We start from the raw sequence: 22593 nt of genomic DNA, 5'->3' as shown, positions 1-22593 counted from the left end.
GAAGGGGTGGGGGGTGATATACTAATTTGACCATGTTAGATTAATGACATCCTGAAACAAATCGCAAAACAGATTGCAAAACGCAGTGTGATTGCCAGAATCATGTCTCACAATCGCAATGAATGTGATTCAGGTTCCTGCCCCATTTTGGTGTGGATGTGATTTGAGCTTTCCAAAATGTATGGCTCAAATCGCACCGCACAGATCACATGTGATGTGCATAGGAATGCAGTGTGATTCCTGTGCGAATCACATGCAGTGTTCTGCACACACTTGTGTGAATCAAGGCTAAGATCATCCCTAGTTGGTAGCTTTTTTCCCTTTTTTAATATAAGCAGAGTGCAAGAATTGTTTGCTGGCTTGTATCATGACACTATACCCTGCCCATATGTCTTCATTCAAATGATTCTCAATCATTAGGAGAGGCTATGGGTAGACCGAGTCACACTTTTTTTCAGGCATACTACAGTAATGCAAATGTTCATTAATTCAAGGTAGCCAATTAAATTGTATTTTGCAAATGCTATTAAAGCGGGAGTCCGCCGGGACTCCGCGTTTTTTTTTTTTTTAAAAGCCAGCAGCTACAAATACTGCAGCTACTGACTTTAAAAATAGTGACACTTACCTGTCCAGCGCGCCCACGATGTCGGCACCCGAAGCCGATCTCTCGATCGTCTCTCGGGTGCTGCTGCCGCCATCTTGGGTATGGGAATCAGGAAGTGGAGCCTTTCGGCTTCATTTCCCGGTTCCCTACTGCGCATGCGCGAGTCGCGCTGCGCAATAAGGATGGACCCGCTGCCTCTGGGATCTGTGTGTTTCCCAGCAGGCAGCGGGGGGACTTTCGGAAAGGGGCGTAATGTACGCCCCTTTCCGCAGAGAGCTATCCCGGAAGTGGGTGCAGATACCTGTACTGTACAGGTACCTGCACCCCCTCCCCCCTGAAAGGTGCCAATTGTGGCGCCGGAGGGGGGGAGGGTTCCGATGAGCGGAAGGTCCACTTTAGGGTGGACCTCGCTTTAACCGTGAAAGTGCCTGAGTGGCACTGCGTGATGTGCTATAGCAATTCAGACTAGTACCTGTATAAAAAAAATGGATGTAATTCACCTCTATACCTGCAGTATTTGCAGTCCTGTAAACTTCACACAGCAGCCGAAAATCTGCATCTGCATTCTCAGTTATCTGATCATAAGGCGCCACCTACTGGTACCATTGGACATACCTGTTTATCAGAGGCCTTCGTTTTGCTGGCCATGTATAATAGTCTGTTATTTTGCTGTATACTAAATGTACAGGTGCTGCTGTTGTGATATTTTTTGCATTTATCAGCCTGATGCCATTTATACTGTTATCATAATGAACCTCTTTATAAGCAATGTATTTTGTTAATTTTAAGTGTGTGTAATTTTTCTTAAGACTCCAAAACAAAAACACATTTAAGCTGTCTTTATTTAGTAAAAAAAAATAAAAATCCCTTTCTAGGTTAAAAATCACTATAAAACCAAGTATTTCCCCCTTAGAGGGATATAGAACACGGAATCTAAAGAGGTGAAGGCACTGCCTACAGCAGAGTTCCCAGCCAGTGGTATTCGGATCCCAGAGGAGTAATTTTGTGTACTGTAGTTAATTCAACACAACGATAAGTTTTGTAAACTAGTAAATCCTACAAAACATATCAATTACAGTAAGATAAAAACATAATGGATTATTTGGAAAACTAACACAGGATACTGGTTGTTTATATGCACATGTCAAAGTAAACCAATGATATCTATGCAGAGTATACAGACAGGTTTACTTTAACCACTAGAGATCCGCGCTATAGCTGAATGATGGCTACAGCGCGGACCTGCTTTGCTGGGACGGCGTCTATTGTGAGAGAGAGCACCTCTGTCTGAATATTTGCCTATCAGCGGGAAACCATACCAGCAGAGATTTGAGGCTGAGCCTGGGAGTGAGGACACCTAGGGCAGCGCAGCACCACGCACATTGCAACACCTGCACCACTGCCGCAGGGAGACTGGAACATCCACTTACCCTCTGCTTCACATCACTGATCACCGGAGAACTTTGGTACTCTATACTACTCTTATGCCAAACCTGGACTGCACCTATACCAAGCAGTGGCGGTACATCCATAAGGGCGAATGGGCACTGCCCCCTCTCTCCAGCCACCCATTTATCACCAAAAGATAGATTCATGCAATGCATGAATCTATCTATGGCCGCCTATTCAGGCGCCCAGTCCCCTTTCGGGTGCCTGAATTACAGCGGCAAGGTATTTTTTTGAAGCACCTGATTAGAGCCATAGGCTTTAATAGGCGTCAAAAAATGTAAACAGCGAGTGCCATGCTTGACGCAGTTCACCCAGCTGTGTTAGAAAAGCAAATTAATATTTGCTTTCCTAACACTGAACCGCCTTTCCGCCAATCAGGTGCTTGGGACTGTTACCCATGACCTGATTGGCTGAAATGACAGGCGCTGTGAATGGACGCCTATCAGGCATTCAATCATAGGAGTGGAGGGGAGAAGACATTGAGGACATGGAGGAAATCGCTCGCTGCCATCACCTGCTGCCCCACTGAGACAGGGTAAGTGCCGGGCAGGCGCAGTGGCAGCATTCGATGGGCACAGTGGGAGCATTTAATAGTGCAATGGCAGCATGTGATGGCACAGTGGGAGCGTTTGATGGGCACAGTAGCAGCATTAGATGGGTACAGTGGCAGCAATTGATGGGCACAGTGGCTGCGTTTGATGGTACAGTGAGGCTGCAATTGATGGGGTTTTTTTCAGTTTGTTTGTGCCCCCTCCAAGCATTTTGAGCACCAGCCGCCACTGATACCAAGACTATACTGCATTATACCGAACCTATACTACATCTTAACCTCATCTACCTTGCACTGGTGCTGAGACTATACCATAACCTATTCTATACTTCTATTGCTTGCAGGTTAACTGTGACTCATTAAGTGCACCAACGATCTTAAAGGGCCCCAATGATAGCCGCCAGAAGACCAACTCAAAGGACTGTCCCTTTCATAATAATTATTCTGCAAGTTCCCTTTGTTCCCCTGCCCCCCTCCTCTACCATCCTCCTTTTCTTTTGGACAGTGCATATCCAGGCAGTCTAGGACTAGCGCCACTGCCATAAATGTGCTCTGGCAGTATAGTTCCCGCACTCTGTAGATTTAACTTCTGCTCACTGCTGCACTTGAGGTGGCCTTGCTACTGTCCATGCCGATCTGGATGCCAAATGCCATCTAATGCCTAGTTCTTTCTGTTAATCACTTTGTATGCTAAATTGTGTTGTTACCAGCAGAGAGATTTGTACAGAGAGGAGGGTGGGATTTTAGTATCTTTGTTTGGGGAGAATTTTGGCTTGCAGGGAGAACTTGTGCTCATGGGTAAGGGGGTGAATATACATATTAGTACTGGATTTTTTTTGGGGGGGGGGTGGTTTTGCTGAGTGAGAAAGTGGGGGAGAGTATTGCTTGCAAGGTGAGATTTGTACTTTCCTGGCCCCTGCACTTTGTGCATTAAACAACCTTAACTCATGTCTTTTCTTTCTTTTGTGCTCCTGACCCCTACACTCTATGCATCACATACTCCTGGCCCCTGCACATGATGTTATACACACTTGACTCCTGCCCTCTGAGTGTTGAGTATTCCTGACCCCTTCACTGTGAGTTACATATTCCGGACCCCTGTATTCTATGATTTATGTATTCCTGATCCCTGCACTCTGTGCGTTACATACTCCTGACCTCTGCACTCTGTGCATTATGTACTGCCAAACCTGCCACTGTCCACAGCACTCTGTGCAATACAAACTCCTGCACAATATACACTATACTGTGCATGAAGTACTTCTGACCAAAGTTTTCATTGTCTCCACAGTTTCTGGTTGCTAAGCAGTCCCTAACTATTTTGCAGCAAGGTTAATGATATCAGGGAATTAATAAGAAATAAATTAATAAAGAAAATCGTTTATTGAAAAGTTGGCATAGCATGGACATATAGCAGTTAAAATATAAGCTCTGATAAGGAGACATGATACCCTTCTAAATACAGAAAGTGCAAACACAATTTACAGCATCACATACTGTATTAAAGAGACTGTCGTATAAAATTCCCAAAGTGTTTCGACCTACATGGTCACGGTCTTCCTCAGGGGACAGGTTTGCAATAGAGGGTGTGAGTGGGGGGACCTCCTAGCCAGAATTCCTTTAAAAATTGATGATCCCATGTGCCCCTTGGCCACTCCCACTCCAAAGGAGGATACTGCTTTGCCCTGTATAGCTTGCAAGGAGTCACACTGGGGGACATCCCATGGGGGCGCGTGTAGGTGGGCGTTCCGCACCTGCAATAAGTGAGGAGATCATCACGGCCACTGTGAGCAACATGGGAATCTAAAAAATAAATAGTGGAAATAATCATAAACAAAACATGATGCAATCAAATCACAATTGCAGTTTTTAGTTAATACAACAACAGTATAAATATTAGTTTTTAAATTGATCAAAAATATATCTTAAAAGCTGTGTACTGTTTATCACTGATCCAGCAATATCTTTTTAATATGTAAAAGACACCATTGCAGTGTAAGAGACCATGGTGTCAGATGTATGCGTTGCAATCAAAATAACACAGACCTTTTGTTAACTAAGGTTCTGCTTGGTTTGTGAAAGGGGGAGGAAATTTAGATTTCAATCTAATCCTCCTAACCAAAGTCAGTCTTATCTCCTAACATATGATTTACCCATTCATCACCTAGAGGGTTACTCATTGTACATAAATGATCTGACAATGCATAGATGGTAGGACAAGTGAACAGTACTCAGCTCGTATCCAGCTCACGTATGTCAGGGGGGGGGGGGGTGTTTAGCCACCCAAAAATATACATAGCAATGAATACAATATTGGAAAGGTTTCCCCAGGAGAGGTTTTGTTAGCAGCAGAGTTAATGATATCAGGGAATTAATAAGTTAAAAGAAAATCCTTTTTTGAAGAGCTGGCATAGCATGGACATATATATTGGCTAAAATATAAGCTCTGGTAAGGAGATATGATAACCTTCCAAATACAGAAAGTGCAAACACAATATAATATACAGCATCGCATATTAGAGAGACTGTCATATAAAATTTCCGACGCGTTTCAACCTACATGTTCACAGTCGTCCTCAGGGTATAGGTTTGCAATAGAGGGTGTGAGTAAGGAGATCTCCTAGCCAGAATTGCTTTAAAAATTCATGATCCCCTGTGTCCCTTGGCCACTTCCACTCCAAATGGGAATACCGATTTGCCCTGTATGGCTTGCAAGGAGTCACACTGGGGGACGTCCCATGGGTGATTGTGAAGGGTGGGTGCACATGTGTTGGTTAGGTGACGTGGTTAGTGTAATGTGAGAATGGAGTGAAGAAAAAAGGGGGAAGAATGAATAAGAAAAAACAGAAAAAAACAAAGAATGATAAGGGAGCAAAAAACAAAAACCAATTGAAAAAACCAACCGAAGTGAAATGAACCAAAATTAAGTGAGGATAAGAGAGAAAGAGGACTGTGATGATCAAGTGGTGATGAATGAGGAGAAGGGATTGATTAAAGTTGAAAGTGATGTGTTCAATAAGGTTGTTACATAGTTCAAAACAGTGTTAGAACAGTTGTTATCTATAACTATACAGTGCTATATTAGTAGCCCTTACTGTGGACTTAAATGTCCCAATACTCTATATCAGGGATATGCAATTAGCGGACCTCCAGCTGTTGTAAAACTACAAGTCCCATCATGCCTCTGCCTCTGGGTGTCATACTTGTGGCTCTCAGAGTCTTGCTATGCCTCATGGGACTTGTAGTTTTGCAACAGCTGGAGGTCCGCTAATTGCATATCCCTGCTCTATATGTATAAAATCTAAATTTGCTTGGATTTACCTTAATAATAATAATAATATTAATAAAAAAAACCCTGGGGGAACCTTTTCCATATTGTATTCATTTGGGGTGTGCAGCACCAATATCCCTCACATCATGTGTCTTTCCCATAAGCTGGATACGAGCTGAGTACTGTTCACTACTCCTACCATCTATGCGTTGTCAGATAATTTATGTACAATGAGTAACCCTCTAGGTGATGAATGGGTAAATCATATGTTAGGAGATAAGACTGACTTTGGTTAGGAGGATTAGATTGAAATCTAAATTTCCTCCCCCTTTCACAAACCAAGCAGAACCTTAGATAACAAAGGTCTGCGTTATTTTGATTGCAACGCATACATCTGACACCATGGTCTCTTACACTACCACGGTGTCTTTTACATATTAAAACGATATTGCTGGATCAGTGATAAACAGTACACAGCTCTTAAGATATATTTTTGATAAATTTGAAAACTAATATGTATACTGCTGTTGTATTAACTAATAACTGCAATTGTGATTCGATTGCATCATGTTTTGTTTATGATTATTTCCATTATTTATTTTTTAGATTCCCATGTTGCTCACAGTGGCCGTGATGGTCTCCTGGGTGGGGACTCCATTCCCTGTGTCACTTCCCGGCAAGACAGGGGAGCACAGCAACACTGTGCTCCCAACATGCTCCGCCAGACTACCGAGATGAGATTTTTTGGCTATTGGAGGGAGCAACCTTCTTGTCGGCGGCATCCCGGTGACCTGTCAAATAGTGTCCCCTGTCAGATAGTGTCCGCTGTGTACTGCGCTTGCGCAGTACACAGGACAAGCAGATCCCGAAAATATCCGAAGATGAACGGTGCCTGCACCGTGTGTCCAGGTTCTAGCCCCACCATCCAAGTGGACATAGAGTTAGAATTTAAAAAAAACGAGCGAAGCGAGGCCGTGCCCGAAGCGTGGCGAGCGGCCCTCTAATATGTGCAGCCCTATGTCCACTTGGATGGTGGGGCTTGCACCTGGAATCACGGCGCAGGCGCCGTTCATCAACGGAGATTTTCCGAATCTCCTTCTGCTCCATACTGCGCAAGCGATGCACCTGAGCAGTTCAGACTGTATCTGTCACAACACCAGATCACTTTTGGACGGTCGGCTGCTAAGCACCACTGTGCGGGCACTCCCTGCGTGCGTGCGGCATCATGACGTCACGCAGTTGCGGCAGAAGTGACCATCGGGAATTCCTGCCTTCCGGAACGCCAAAGGTGCCACATGAGCTGCATTGGCGGTGGGGGCGCTGATGGGGGAGTGGGTGGATGGGAGGGAGGCACCTGGAACCCATTACAATTACTCAATTTAGTATTACTATAAAAATCCCAGGATGCGTCCTGATGTGTATGGTCATCTGTCTTTCCAATGCTCCAACGTAAGTACCTGGCACATGTCAGCTCACTAATCTGCTTGCTCTGTATGGCCATGGCAGGTAAAAGCTACACCTAACAAATAGTTGTATCAATAACTACTTTCTTCAACAGATCTACCTGGCTTCTTTTGGTTATCCACAGAGCCGACACATTTCTTGCACAAATTATTATTAAGGTAAATCCAAGCAAATTTAGATTTTATACATATAGAGTATTGGGACATTTAAATCCACAGTAAGGGATACTAATATAGCGCCGTATATTTATATATAACAACTGTTCTAACACTGTTTTGAACTATGTAACAACCTTATTCAACACATCACTTTCGGTTTTATCAATCTCTTCATCTCATCCATCACCACTTGATCATCACAGTCCTCTTTCTCTCTTATCCTCACTTAATTTTGGTTTATTTCCCTTCAGTTGGCTTTTTCCATTGGTTTTTGTTTTTTGCTACATTATCTTTCTGTGTTTTTTCTTATTCATTCTTCCCCCACTTTTCTTCACTCCATTCTCACATTATACTAACCACATCACCTAACCACAACACATGCAACCACCCTTCACAATCACCCACAACTCTACTCACACAATCACCTACATTGCTCCATCCCAGCCGACATAACATTGCACCAGTCATGTCACTATACAACTACCATATCACTTTTCAGTGTATTATCCAACACTATCATTTACATCCTCACTTACATAGTCAATAAGATATATATAACAAGGACTCCACTACTGTGATAAATAAATAAATAAATAAATTAATAGTACAACAATACCTTTATAAAATAGACACACATGCATAGTGAGCATTGGAAATTACACTGATCATCAATTGTTAACTCTGAATTTAATTAGTATTTCTTAAACTTATGATATTGTGATATCTCTGGGAATTTACTGCAGGTGCGGACCTCCTACTTACATGCACCCCCAGTATGACGTCCCCCAGTGTGACGTCCCCCAGTGTGACTCCTTGCAAGCCATACAGGGCGAATCGGTATCCCCCTTTGGAGTGGGAGTGGCCAAGGAACACAGGGAATCATCATTTTTTAAAGGAATTCTGGCTTGGAGATCCCCCACTCACACCCTCTATTGCAAACCTATACCCTGAGGCAGACCGTGACCATGTAGGTCGAAACGCATCAGAAATTTTATATGACAGTCGCTCTAATTTGTGATGCTGTATATAATCTTGTTTTGCACTTTCTGTATTTGGAATGGTATCATATCTCCTTACCAGAGCTTATATTTTAACTGCTATATGCCCATGCTATGCCAACTTGTCAATAAAGGATTTTCTTTTAACTTATTAATTCCCTGATATTATTAACCTTGCTGCTAAACCCCACCCCAGAGGAATCTATCCCAGGGCAAACCTGCATTAATGACACAGATGACAGTAATGGCAATAAAGATTTGTGCTGAAGTCCTTGTAGAGCAGCTACCTCAGGAGAGCCTTTTGACCTAGTTCTTCAACCAGCTAGCATGGGGCCCAGTCTTTATGGTGGTTCATGTAAGTACAGATCCAGTAAAATCTGTATTCAGTTGTAAATGCTACTTATCAAATGTGAGGTCCCTATATGTCCCAATCTCTGCTAGCAGAAACAGGTTAATGGCAGCAAAGCCCTCTCATCAGTCCCAGCAATACAGCTGTCCAGAAGTCCTTGGATCTTCCTAGGGTAGCTCCGTTCTTCAGCCTACATGCCAACCGTTCTCCGGTCTCCCTGAAGCAAAACACTGTGCCCCAATAGTAGCTTAGTCCACATCTTCTGATCCTCTTTATCACTAGGTCTTTCTGGGAACCATAGTCCAGTGATCCATAGGCTTCCACAGTTGGCTCCCCTTCTGAGCGTTAACTCCCACAGTCCAATGTGACCAAGTCTCTTGAGCTCCTAAGACTTGTCAGCTCCCCTTGGTGGGTGGAGGGGAGGCTAGAAATGCCTCTGCACAGGGTTGAATCTCTATAGCTGGGACACAAACAACACATTCTGGAGACAGGAATGCTTCCTAAAGGCAGGCATTGTCCCTGTACTGACCCTACTCACCAGGAACCTTTCCTGCACAAGCAAAGTCTATGTCCCTAACCTACCATTCTCTCCTGGTGTGGTCTTATGACGCTGGAACCCTATTTTTTAAGGTACAACACCAAAGGTCACCAGAAGTTGCTGTGTCCAATCAGACAGCTGACACCTCTCAAACACCCATGGAATGTCCAAGGAGATTTCCCTCTGAAGACTTCACTCCATCTGTATAGTGGCACAGTGCCACCTACTGGGTGGAAGAAAACCTGCACCTACCTACAAGCGCTTTCTAGCTGGATTTGGAATCCTCAGCTTTTCCAGGCACCAACTAGAAAAATCACAGCTGTACAGAAGAAAGATATACACTATATTACCAAAAGTATTGGGACACCTGCCTTTCCATGCACATGAACTTTAATGGCATCCCAGTCTTAGTCCGTAGGGTACAATATTGAGTTGGCCCACCCTTTGCAGTTATCACAGCTTAAACTCTTCTGGGTAGGCTGTCCATAAGGTTTAGGAGTGTGTCTATGGGAATGTTTGAATATTGTTCCAGAAGTGCATTTGTGAGGTCAGGCGCTGATGTTGAAGAGAAGGCCTGGTTCACAGTCTCTGCTCTAATTCATCCCAAAGATGTTCTATTGGGTTGAGGTCAGGACTCTGTGAAGGCCAGTCAAGTTCCTCCACCCTAAACTCGCTCATCAATGTCTTTATGGATCTTGCTTTGTGCACTAGTTGTTGGAACAGAAAGGGGCCATCCCTAAACTGTTTGAAACAATGTTGGGAGCATGAAATTGCCCAAAATGTCTTGGTTTAATGACACCTTAGAAGACACCCTTCAGTGGAACTAAGGGGCCAAGCCTAACCCCTGAAAAACAACCCCACATCATAATCCCCCTCCACCCAATGATTTGTAATAGTGCACAAAGCAAGGTCCATAAAGACATGGATAAGCGAGTTTGGGTGGAGGAACTTGACTGGCCTGACCTCAACCCGATAGAACAGCTTTGAGATGAATTAGTGCCTGACTTCACAAATGCGCTTCTGGAAGAATGGTCAAACATTCCCATAGACACACTCCTAAACCTTGTGGACAGCCTTCCCAGAAGAGTTGAAGCTGTAGCTTATATCTGCAAAGGGTTGGCCAACTCAACATTGAACCCTACTGACTAAGACTGGGATGCCATTATAGTTCATGTGCTTGTAAAGGCAGGTGTCCCAATACTTTTGCCAATATAGTGTATATTAAGGGATCTTACTGAGCCTGTTTAGTGTAATTCTTATCATATTTCTTCTAAGTGTAGCAGACAGCCTGCCATTTACATGAATGTCTGTGCACAGCTGTACTCCTGAATACTATGGTAAACACAAGCACGGTGTACAGGCATATGGGATATTGAAAATGGCGCTGAGGGGCTCCAGACCCAAATCAAGTATGTAAATATCGGGTGTTGGTATAGCTAATATGAACATACTTGTCTGACCCCATTTCTTCCAGGTCACTGACCCACAACAAACATGTAGACAATGAAAACTGGAGAAAAAAAAAATAGAATGTTGGGTGTCTTTACTCTTTCTGGGTCAGTGACTGAGAGTAACAAAGCCATTGGATTGATGTGACATTTAGGTAGGAGTCTCAAAGAGGTTACCAAACATCCTACGTATTAAAGTCGTATAAAACCCAAAATCAAACATTTGTTTTTTTGCAGCTTACCCATTCCTAGATGTGATGGCTGCATTCGTTTCCTTTTCATGCTTTATTTATTTTATTTTTACCTGGTAATCTGGCTAGTAAGTTTGTTGTTTTTCAACAGAACAAGCTGTCCTGCAGATGTAGCAATTGGAGGGTTGAGACAAACCATTTACCACTGATGAGGTGCTTACAATGATCAGTTTGTATTTGTTTATGTAAAACCTTTATCCCAAAAGGAACAAAAATATTACTGCTGTAACTGCTTGTGTACCTGCAATGTGAGCTGGAGTCTGGCTTCAATTTGTTAGTGTATCAAGGCTTCATTCACATGGCTGTAAACATTTCTCTTATGTTATTAAACGTGTTTTCTATGAGAAAAGTTCCTTTGTAATGATCAGCAAAATACTTGGGTATAAATGTGTTTAAATGTGTAGAGACACATAAAGATACGTATGTGTACATAACTTGTTTTTATAATCATTTATTTTCCCCCTTAGTTTAGACTTTAGCTCATGTATGTACAAACACATATACATGCGTTTATATGCGCAAGTGGTTAAAGCACAAGCTCCAAGATGCAGATTTTTCGATTCTGTTTTACGGATCTGAAAGCGGCTCACCTTTATGCACCTGTGTGAATGGCTCCATTGAAAACAATGCAGATCATTGTTCTGAGTGGATGTCTTATCCTTCTGAACGAACGCTCGTGTGCGTGGCAATCCATGATGCGATCTGTCACTCAGAAACATGATGTACAGTAGGCTACTGACAGGTGAGGAGAGGAGAGCCAATAAGCGGCTTTCCTCACAGCAATCAGTGAGATGCCTGTCAGTGCTCACTAGTGATGCCCATTAGTGCTGCTTATCAGTGCCAACTATCAGTGCTGCATATTAGTGCCTCCTCATCAATGCCCATCAGTGCCACCTCCTCAGTGCCCGTCAGTTCCGCCTTATCAGTGCTGCCTCATCAGTGTCTGTCAGTGCAGCCTCATCAGCACAATCTCATCAGTGCCCGTCTGTGCAGCCGTATAGTCAGACAGATACCAGCTCAGTATATGTAAACTGAGCATTCAATTCACAGTTCTCCACTTACCATTTGGATTGCGGAATCACTCTGACGGCATTCTCTAGGCTGTAGTTACGTTGACGCATTTCACAACATCATGTCGCGTAGCTTCAACTGGACTGACCAGGGCCATCTTTTCGCATGGGCATGCTGGGCAGTTGCCCAGGGCCCCACTTGCCTGGGGGCCCCACCTGCCCAGCAACTGGGCCCTGTAGTTCACCCGTGTGAGGGGCCCAGGCATGTACTGGCCATATGATCTGCAGTGTGGTGAATTCCCCCCCGGAGGTCCACAGCGATTTACCTGTCAATCACCGACAGCTGGCGCCTGATGGGTAGATCTAGATGCAAACAGAGTAGAGCAGGAAGCGTCTGTAATAAGTTCTCTCTCATGTCACGCAGCACTGCTCCCCATTGGCTCCTCCTCTCTTCTCGTCCATCCCCATTTGTTTGTGACATCATCTGGGATGGACGAGAAGAGAGAAGGGGCTGCCGGGGAGCAGCGCTGCGTGACATGAGAGAGAACTTATTACAGACGCTTCCTGCGCTATTCTGCTTGCATCTTGATCTACCAGTCAGCGCCAGCTGTCAGTGATTGACAGGTAAATCGCTATGGACCTCCGGGGGGAATTCACCTCACTGCAGATCATATGGCCAGTACATGCCTGGGCCCCTCACACGGGCTAACGGGCGGGTGAGAGAGAACTTATTACAGACGCTTCCTGCGCTACTCTGCATTTGAAGAAAATGACAAGTAAACGCTGTGCCCCATGTGCCTTGATGTGTCCCATATGCCCTGAATGTGTCCTGATGTGCCCCATGTACCCTGATGTGCCCTGAATGTGCCCCATGTACCCTGATGTGCCCCATGTATGATGATGTGCCCTGAATGTGCCCCATGTGCTCTGATGTGCCCCATGTACTCTCTGCTGTAGAAGTAATGGGGGGAATAGGGATGAGATCAGTGGTGGGGGATAGGATCAGTAAGAGACACAGGTGGTGGTGGGAGAGGATGGCACCACCACTGCCACCACAACCCCTCCTTCAAGTACCACCACAGCCACCCCCCCAAGTACCACTGCTGCCACCCTCCAAGTACCACCGCTGCCACCCCCCCAAGTAGCACCGCTTGCCACCCCCCTCAAGTACCACCGCTATCACCCCCTCAACATCACCATTGCCACCCTCCCTCAAGTAAAACTGCTGCCACTCCCCTCAACATCACCGCTGCCACCCCCCTCAAGTACCACTGCTGCCACCCTCCCTCAACTACCGCCGTTGGTAGGGCCCCAGTGCACTGTATTGCCCAGGGGCCTATAATGCTCTTAAGAGGGCACTGGGACTGACCATACTGCTGCAGCGTGGCCGAGACCCGGGAACATCCCACATGGTACATCTAACAGCGTCCTGCTTTTGATCTTCCCTCAGTGGACGAGGACGCGGCAGAGGTGCTCTATTTATTGGAGACACAAGAAATGCCGGCCAGTATTCCTGCATAGCGAAAGGAGGCGGTAATGTAGAAAACCATCAACCATATAGGCTTTTGTCTTTTTATAGACTCTATTGCTGTATGGCCTAGGAGCTGATCTAGATTCCGGACAGCCATATGTGATTGATACAGGGCTAATGATGACAGTGTTTGGATGATTATATAAGGAAACCAGTATTTGCACTATTCACTTGTTTAAGGATATACTTATGCCTACACACGATCGGACTATCCGGCGGCTGAATATCAAGCAAGACCAACTCAATATAGCTCATATTTGTTGAGCCTCGTTAGTGCTGCCTCAGTGCCCGTCAGTGCAGCCTCATCAACGCAGCTTCATCAGTGTCTGTCAGTGCAGCCTCATCAGCGCACATCAGTGAAGGAGAAAAATTACCTATTTACAAAATTTTATAACAGAAAAAAAAAAACAACCCGTGGTAATTAAATACCACCAAAAAAAAAGTTCTATCTGTCTCAAAAAATTATAAAAATTTTCTTTGGGTGCAGTGTTGCATGAACGCACAATTGTTATTCAAAGTGCGACACTCCCCTCCCCCCAGAATAACATGCTGCTGTTTAAGGGTGGGTATATTGCTCCTTCATCCAGAGTGGGGGGCACTCTAATACAGTAGGGTACTGGACAGATCACCAGGTAAAAATAGAGGGGGAAAAGCCTAAAAAGGAGTAGTGATGCAACCACCACATTTAAGGATTGGTAAACTGCAATATATTATATTTTTTGGTTTAATACCACTTTAACCACTTGCGTACTGGCCACTTAAACCCTCCTCCTGCCCAGACCACTTTTCAGTTTTTAGCGCTGATGCACTTCGAATGACAATTGTGCGCTCATACAACACTGTATCCAAATGAAATTTTTATAATTTTTTTCACACAAACAGAGCTTTTTTTTTGGTGGTATTTAATCACAGCTGGGATTTTTATTTTTTGCTAAACAAACAAAAAAAGATGGAAAATTTTGAAAAAAAAACATACTTCATAGTTTGTTATAAAATTTTGCAAACAGGTAATTTTTCTCCTTCATTTATATGCGCTTATGAGGCAGCACTGATAGGCTGCACTGATGGGTACTGATAAGCACAGATAAGGCGGCACTGATGGCCACTGATAAGATGGCACTGATGGGCCCTGATGAATGTCACTGATGGGTGGCACTGATAGATACCACTGAGGGGTGGCACTGACGGTGATTGGTAGGTGACACTGATGGGCACTGGTAAGGGACACTGATGGGCAGCACTGTTTCTGAGGCACTGATTGGTGGCACTGTGGGTACTGATGGGTGGCACTCTGGACATTGGCAGGTGGCACAGATGAGCTGGTGGGAGCTTTCCTTGATCGTGGCTGATGTCCCTCTGAGAGTCGCCGGTGATCAGCTTCTTTTTTTCTCCTCGCGGAAAAAATAGACAAGCACCGGCTCTGTTTACATCACATGATCAGCTGTCATTGGCTGTCAGCTGATCACATGGTAAGAGGTCAGGATCAACCCCTTACAGCGATCAGTGATCAACCAAGTCTCATAGACTCGCTGATCACAGAGCGCGCCATGTGTGCCCTGCAGGGGGGCGCGCAGGCCACTCGGGCATGGGAGAACGTCTGTTGATAAACTCCCAGCAAAGTAGGTCTGTGCTGTAGCCGCCATTTGGCTATAGCGTGGATCTGAAGCAGTTAAGATCCATACCCCCAATCAGAAAATTTTACGAAAAATACTGCTTTTGAAGAGATCGTACAATAATCTGATCGTTAGAACGCAGCTTTTGGGAGCCGATCACGACAGTTCATCTGATATTATCCAATCGGACAAGCACGAGATCGTATGATTTTCGTTTAATCAGTACAGTTGTCTTTGGAAAATACAATACAAACACACTTCAACACATTACATCATGTCTGAATTTTTATTCTGTGTAGGAGAATTTTCATAAGTTTAGTAAACCAGTAAAGTACGATCATTCGCCCGATAATCTCATCATGTGCACCGGGCACTGCAAAAATACATTTTGTGTCATTGGCTATAATTAACCCCTTCACGCTGACTGCACACATACATGGGGCCTCACTGAAGGGGGCTTTTTTCCATGGGGCCACATATATGTATACCTACCTTTGGGCTGAGAGTGCACCGCATAGTGCCGGGGTCTCACCGAGAGCCATGGGTCTTGTAGTAATGATCAGAACCCGGGACCGTGTCACCTGATCGCTGGGATAGCCTCTGATTGGCTATCACAGCCATCAGTCACTGTGAGCCAGCCACTGGGTTTCCTTCCTCTTCCAAGTGAAGAGAATGATACATTGTAGCTTCCTCTTCCTGTGTTCTGGCAGATAGTGTCCTGCGATCATATAGTGTCCACCCCGTACTGAGTATGTGCAGTACGGGGCAGAAGAAGCTTCGAAGATGAACGGCGCCTGCGCCGTGAGTGGAGGTGGTAGCCCCCCCATCCAAGCGGACACAGGGTTGTGAAAATGAGAGGGTCCCTCGCGGGCGAGCTTTGTCCGCCATGCTTCGGGCTCGGCCTCGCTGCGCTCGGCTCTTTTTATTCTAACTCTATGTCCACTTGGATGGTGGGGATAGAACCTGGACTCACGGTGCAGGCGCCGTTCATCCTCGGCTATTTTCAGAATCTGTGTGTGCTGTGTACTGCGCATGTGCAGTACACAGCGGACACTATCCGATGGGGGACCATATATGATAGGACACCTGCAGTAGAGGAATTGTAAATAATCCAAATGTGTAAAAAAACAAAACAAATTTAATAAAAATAAATGAAAAAATAAAGGAAAAAAGAACAAGATCAAGGTTACCAGGGCTATTGTAGCGTAAAAAAAAATGATCGGTATCTGTGTGTTTTAGACAGGATAAAAAATGCTAACTGGACTGTATAGGTACAAACAACAAATAACATACACATATGTCATATCACTGCGATCCTCAGGAGCAGAAGAATTATTTTGGGGTTGTTCTTTGCTGGTAAATCATGATAACAGACAGAAATATACAAATAAATTTAAAAAATTATTATTATTTTTTTTTTTTACTATTTTGGCCAGTTTTCCTTTGATAATACAAAAAAATAAAAATAAAAAAAATCTGGAGAAATTCATTACCATTTACCACCAAAAGTAAGCCCAAATTGCCCTGAAGAAAAAAAAAAAAAAGAATAATCCACCTGGATACACTAAGTAGCTGTGTACATGTAGCGCTGGCTCCTGAAGAGCACGCGATATGTGTTTTTAAATCTAATGTTACAACTAAACTGCAGTTTGGTTTGGGTTTAATTACTCCAAATTTTGACCTCAGCATCAGTCTGACTAGACTACAGGATGTTCTGCCTAAAACTAGGGGGCACTGTCACTTCTGCCAGGCATGGAAACACAGTCTGGTTGGGTGCTTTAAGGTTACTTTCTCTCGGAACCAGCTCAGTGGGAGTGTCACTCTTGCTGTGCTTTCTGGGAGAGGGTACTCTGTCACGTGTTTCGGGCCAGAAGTATGTTCTGACTCCATAGTCCTGGTCATCCTGACAAGTCCCCAGGAAGCCTATGGCCTGGGGTGCGGATCCACCGGACTTTATGTCTTGGGGATGGCTAGCCCAAGGCAAAGGATACTGAAGGAAGGATTCGGAGGTGGTCCGGTGCCGTCTCAGTTTGTGGAGAGGCCCAGCATCATTAAAGTTATCCAGGGGAGGACTCTTCGGGAGAAGGCCACGCAAGAATTGGCTTCTCAGCAAGAGCCTGGAAAAGTTGAATGACCTAAGTGAATTCAATCTCGTGCGGTATCGCCGGACCGGCTGCAAGATACTGGTACCACACGAGCGTTCTGCAAGTATTTAAGTTTCCTTGTTCCTGTTCTATGACAAAGTCTGTGGCAGAGACTTGTTCCTGAGGTAAGCACCTGGTTGGCTGCTAGGCCTGGTGAGAGAAGGACTATCCAACTAGGGCGAGGATCTAGCTGTGAATGACTATTCTCTGGATTTTACTCAAAGTAAGAAAGTTCTTTTATACTGACTTCAACACTAAGGCCTGATTCACACCTATGCAGTTTTAGCGCTTTTTGCATTTTGCAGATTTGCACTATAGTCCATGTACCATGGTTTCCTATGGAACACATTCTGTAGTACAAATCTGCAAAATGCAAAAAACACTAAAAATGCCTAGATGTGAATCCAGCCTTAGAGTACCGGGACTTTCCACTTAACCCTCTGATCCTATACTAGAGACTGTTGTTTAATTACGTTCTTTGCAAATAAAAATCCCTTTAAGGGGATCTGTCGTCAGTCTCTATAGATTTGGGCATCTACCGCAGGAAACCCCTAGACACATACGAGCAGCAGAAGGTAACGGTAAGCCCAATAAAACCAGCTGCTCCTTCTGGGGTCAGTGCTACATACAGTTTTACTAACACATCTAAAGTTGCAAAATTGAGTTTAGGTTTTTAGATTTCTTTTACCATTAGGCGTGAAGGGGTTAATAGCATAAAGAGCATGTGCGCCCTCTGGTGGACACGTTCGGCTGGACTGGCTATACCAGTAGCCACATAATAAAGCTTTTTTTCCTCAGGCGCGCCCTCTGGTGGACATGTATAGTACAGCGGGCTGTGAATGTCTCCTTAGCCCTCTGGTGGCCATGCTCAGTACGGCGCTCTCACTGTCTGTATGTAGGAGCGGAGGGCGGGGTGATCAGAGTGACTCCGCCCTGGGCGGGACTCGGTGCCTGTCTATCATCTCCAAGAGGGCGGAGTCAGAGAGTAGCGGTGTATCTGTGTAATATGAGCGGGGAATTGTGCTGAGGCCAAGTATTTGGTTTGGCTGTGTCGGGGTGAGACTGCTGGGAGGACATTGTATATAGTGTGATGAGAAGCAATGGCCGTACCAGCAGAGAGAGGTCAGTTAATCGCCGCAGGGGTTTCAGCAGAACTCAGGCCATGTGACTGTGCGGTCATGTGATCGGTTTAAATGGCAAGCGTCACGTGAGCTGAATCAGCGTGGCTGATGAGAAGGTGGAGGGAGGGATCCGGGGATCTTTATATAGCACTGATAGGATTATGGCGGGAATATTCGGATAGTGGAGGATTCCCACTTATGTTGGCACCTTTTCTTTAAGTCAAACTCAAACACTTTAGCGGCGGACGGCAGTTTTTTTTAGTATAGACACACACTGTCTTTCTTCTCTCCATCTTTTATTTTTCTGTCCCGTTTTCTTAATTCCCCCTTTCTCTCTTTTTTTTTTTTCAATCTGGGAAGTGAGGCTACGTGTCCATTTTTGCATTATTAAATAAAATGCTAACCATACACAAATATATATCTCGTATGTATTTACACCTACAGGTATATTGTACCCAATGAATGATTGTCTTTGTGGGAAGGGGGATTGCAATGTGGAATGTGTGTACAGGGTGTGTAACATGTGTAGTGTGTATATTGTTTGACGTGTGTGTAACATGTATTGTGTGAGACATGTATATTTGTGTGTGTGTGTAACATGTATGTTTGTGAAGTGTGTGTGTAATGTGTATTGTCTGTGTACAGTGTGTGTATAGGTTTGTGAAGTGTGTGTGTGTGTATATATATATGTGTGACGTGTATTGTGTGAGACATGTATATTGTTTGTGTGTGTGTGTATTGTCTGTGTGTATATATTGTTTGTGATGTGTGTGTGTGACGTGTACAGTGTGTATATGTTAGAAGTGTGTGTGTGTGTGTATATTTGTGACGTGTATTGTGTGAGACATGTATATTGTGTGTGTATTGTCTGTGTACAGAGTATGTGTGTAACATGTGTACAGTGTATATGTTTGTGAAGTGTGTGCATATTGTTTGTGATGTGTAACGTGTATTGTCTGTGTACAGTGAGTGTATATTGTTTGTGATGTGTAGTGTAACATGTATTGTGTGAGACGTGTATATATTGTGTGTGTTGTCTGTACAGTGTGTATTGTTTGTGATATGTAGTGTGTGTGTGTACTGTTCTGGGTGGATCCTGGCTGTAGACGAGGAGAGCTGCCTTTTAGTGGAATGCCCAGGACCCTCCTGATCACTGCACTGCCGCTGCCTCTTTCTCAGCTGTGGTGTACGAGGGGGCGCTTTTACCAGCAAGACAATGTACAATGTCACCTGGGCTAATCATGCCCCCCTCACCCGCTACACCGCTGTCTTCACTCTGCAGGAACTCATCCTCTGACAGTCGCATTGTATGACACTTGGAGATGGAAAGGACACTTCACCAGGGGCGAACACAAACCCCACACACATATCCGCTGGTATTCCATGATCAGCAGTGTCCCCACAATCCTGGAAATTCATACAATGGCAGAGAGAGCTTGTGAGACCGGGGAAGTGACGGGCAGGCTCTGCACCGGCTCGTATAAACATTCTCCTGGAAACCTGCATAGAGGAAGCCACCATCCAGTCTGAATGTATCCAGGTTTCGTGCGCGCTGAATTGTGCACACCCATGGAATGGTGCCAAAGTATGGTACTTAAAATTCTCCATAGCGGTCCGTGACGCTTTAAATACCTTTGCAGGTTACCAGTTTAGAGTTACAGAGGAGGTTTGGGGCTAGACGTGTTGCTCTGACATTCACAACAATACCTCACAAGTGTGGTGCGATCACCATTTACATATGTGTGTGAGACTTGTATATGTGTGTAGGGACAGGGGTGCTTTCTATTTTTTTTTATTTTTTACACTTTCATATTTTTTTTTTCTTTCGTACTAACTATTGCTATCACAAGGGATGAGCAACTTCCCTTGTGACAGCAAGGGCTGTGACAGGTCCTCTTTAGGGAAAAGCTCAGGCGTGTTCAAAACTCCACGTGCCCGCACCCCCCAGGAAGCTGGCACTCTGAAGCGCTAATCACAGGCAATGAGAAATTTCCCAATCTGTGAAGCCGCGGATCGGGAAATGTCTCACTGTCTGTGATTAGCGCTGCGGAGTGTCAGCTTCCTGGCGGGGGTGGGCACGTGGAGTTGCGAACGCGCCTCAGTTCATCCTTCGCCCTCTTCATGGAGAGATCTGGTGTCTGTTAGCCCCTGTACACACGGTCGGACATTCTGCCAACCAAATCCGTCGGATTTTGTCCGTCAGATTTTGCCCGTCGGATCTTGTCCGAAACTGTTGCATACACACAGTCGGACTAAGTTGTCGAAAAATCCGATCATTCAGAACGTGATGACGTAATTTCGTTACGATGGGACTAGTAGCCAATAGCTTTGATGTAGGAATTTGATCTGAGCATGCGTGGCACTTGGTCCGATCAAAATTCTCTACACATGATCGGAGTATGTCCGATCAAACCAGTTGGTCGGAAAATATTTCCAACATGTTGGAAAATTGGGTCCGACGGAGATTCGGACGGAATCAGTCCGATGCATACCACACACAGTCTGATTACCCGACGACACGGTCCGATAAGACGCATTCCGACGGATTCTCCGACCGTGTGTACAAGGCTTTAGACCCCAAATCTCTCCTCTGGCCTCCAATGCAGCCAGTCAGGCACAGATCGGTCTGATCGGCTGCTTTCCTGGCTGCCAACACCCAGGTAAACAAAAATCCGGAAGTGACAAAAATACTTGTTGCTTCTGTTTTTGGGGGTCACAGAGCGGCCTCTCTGTAGTGCAGACATCACCACCAATCCCAGCGCTCTTGGGGCTCCGCAATTAAAAGGAATTTAATGGCCTGCTGAAATTGTACTGCATAGGAACACTCCATGAAGACCTCCCCTTTTTTGTTTAACTTTTTTTTATGGTTTGCACGTTACCCACCCCTCATCCTTCATTGCCGCCTAGGTGAGTGACATGTTTTGCTCCAGGCATTCCTGTGTCTAGACCACGGTTTCTCAACCAGGGTTCCATGGTACCCCAGGGTTCCTCCAGAGGTTGCTCAGGATTCCTTGAACAATGAGCAATTTCTGCCTCTCAGATAAGTTCCCACTGACACCATTGAGCTTTTTATCTATCTGCAATTGGGTAATTCTTCCCAATGACCACACATGTAAGGAACATTTTTCCCACTAACCATCACACTGAGACCAGAAAGTTATTTCAAGGGTTCCCCTGTGTTGAAAAGGTTGGGTAAGGCTGCTCTAGGCTGTAGTGCCATGTGCAACTCTGACTTCCACTCCCCTATACAATGCAGTTGGTGCTGAATACATTGCACAAGTTGAATAAAAGTTTTCGTTTTGGCAGGAGTACGCAGATCACAGCAGATTACCATCACTCCTCCATTCTGTAAACTTTTTTTTTTTTTAAGGCACACTGTGATTGGAGGAGGGGATGTTGTGACGTTCATCAGCACTTCCTCCAATCACACTGCACCTTGCATTTGTTGAAAATGAGACATTTATTGAATGGGGGATCTGTAGTGTGCCTGAGCTGTGATGAATGCAAGGGGCAGTGTGATTTGAATATCATGATCTCCCTCCTCCAATCACAAGGTGCTTTACATTCTGATGTGATCCGAGGACATCAACTGGAATGGGAACTCTTAGCACCCAACATTAGGCGCTGAATGCACTGTACCAGGGGTGAGTGTAAAGCTGGGCATTCACTACAAGACTTTTAAACAAATGTTCGTACGGATATTCGTATGATAGTTGTTAGTACATTTGATGACTTGACTAATGTCGCTCAAAAGTACATCAAAATGTTTGCTTTCAACATTCGATTTTGGTATTAATGTGCCTTTCTAAACTAAAACTACAGACTGGCCATACATGGTCGAATTTGGAAAGAATTTTCTTTTGAAAATCAAAAAATGTGTGCGTTTTGTGATCCCATGATGACACCATTGATTTAGAAATTCGACCAACCAAGCCTTCAATTTCACCTCGTGTTGCTATAGAAAAGAATTTTCGCGGCTGGGAATCTTCTTTTCTTTCTTTTCTTGCACATGCGCATTTCTTTTTCAATTACATTTCTTGCATGGTTCTCCCATCATTGATTAGAAAATTGTTCATTTTAAAAAAAAATTTACT

At 44.6% G+C, this 22593-nt stretch overlaps 1 protein-coding gene across 1 annotated transcript in view; it reads left to right on the top strand.

Moving 5' to 3' along the window:
* The first annotated feature begins 18386 nt into the window (after positions 1-18386).
* Positions 18387-22593, top strand: part of LOC143924747 (lysosomal dipeptide transporter MFSD1-like) — a 47141-nt gene continuing 42934 nt past the window's right edge. Inside the window, exon 1 of the mRNA XM_077449181.1 lies at positions 18387-18500. Within this exon, the coding sequence (XP_077305307.1) occupies positions 18479-18500 (22 nt within the window). The 5' untranslated portion in view covers positions 18387-18478. The remainder of the gene's footprint in view (positions 18501-22593) is intronic.

This window comes from Lithobates pipiens, unplaced genomic scaffold, assembly GCF_037356315.1.
Source record: "Lithobates pipiens isolate NorthernLeopardFrog02 unplaced genomic scaffold, aLitPip1_a1.2 Scaffold_22, whole genome shotgun sequence".
NCBI lineage: Eukaryota > Metazoa > Chordata > Amphibia > Anura > Ranidae > Lithobates > Lithobates pipiens.
This window is presented reverse-complemented; position numbering and strand designations above follow the sequence as displayed.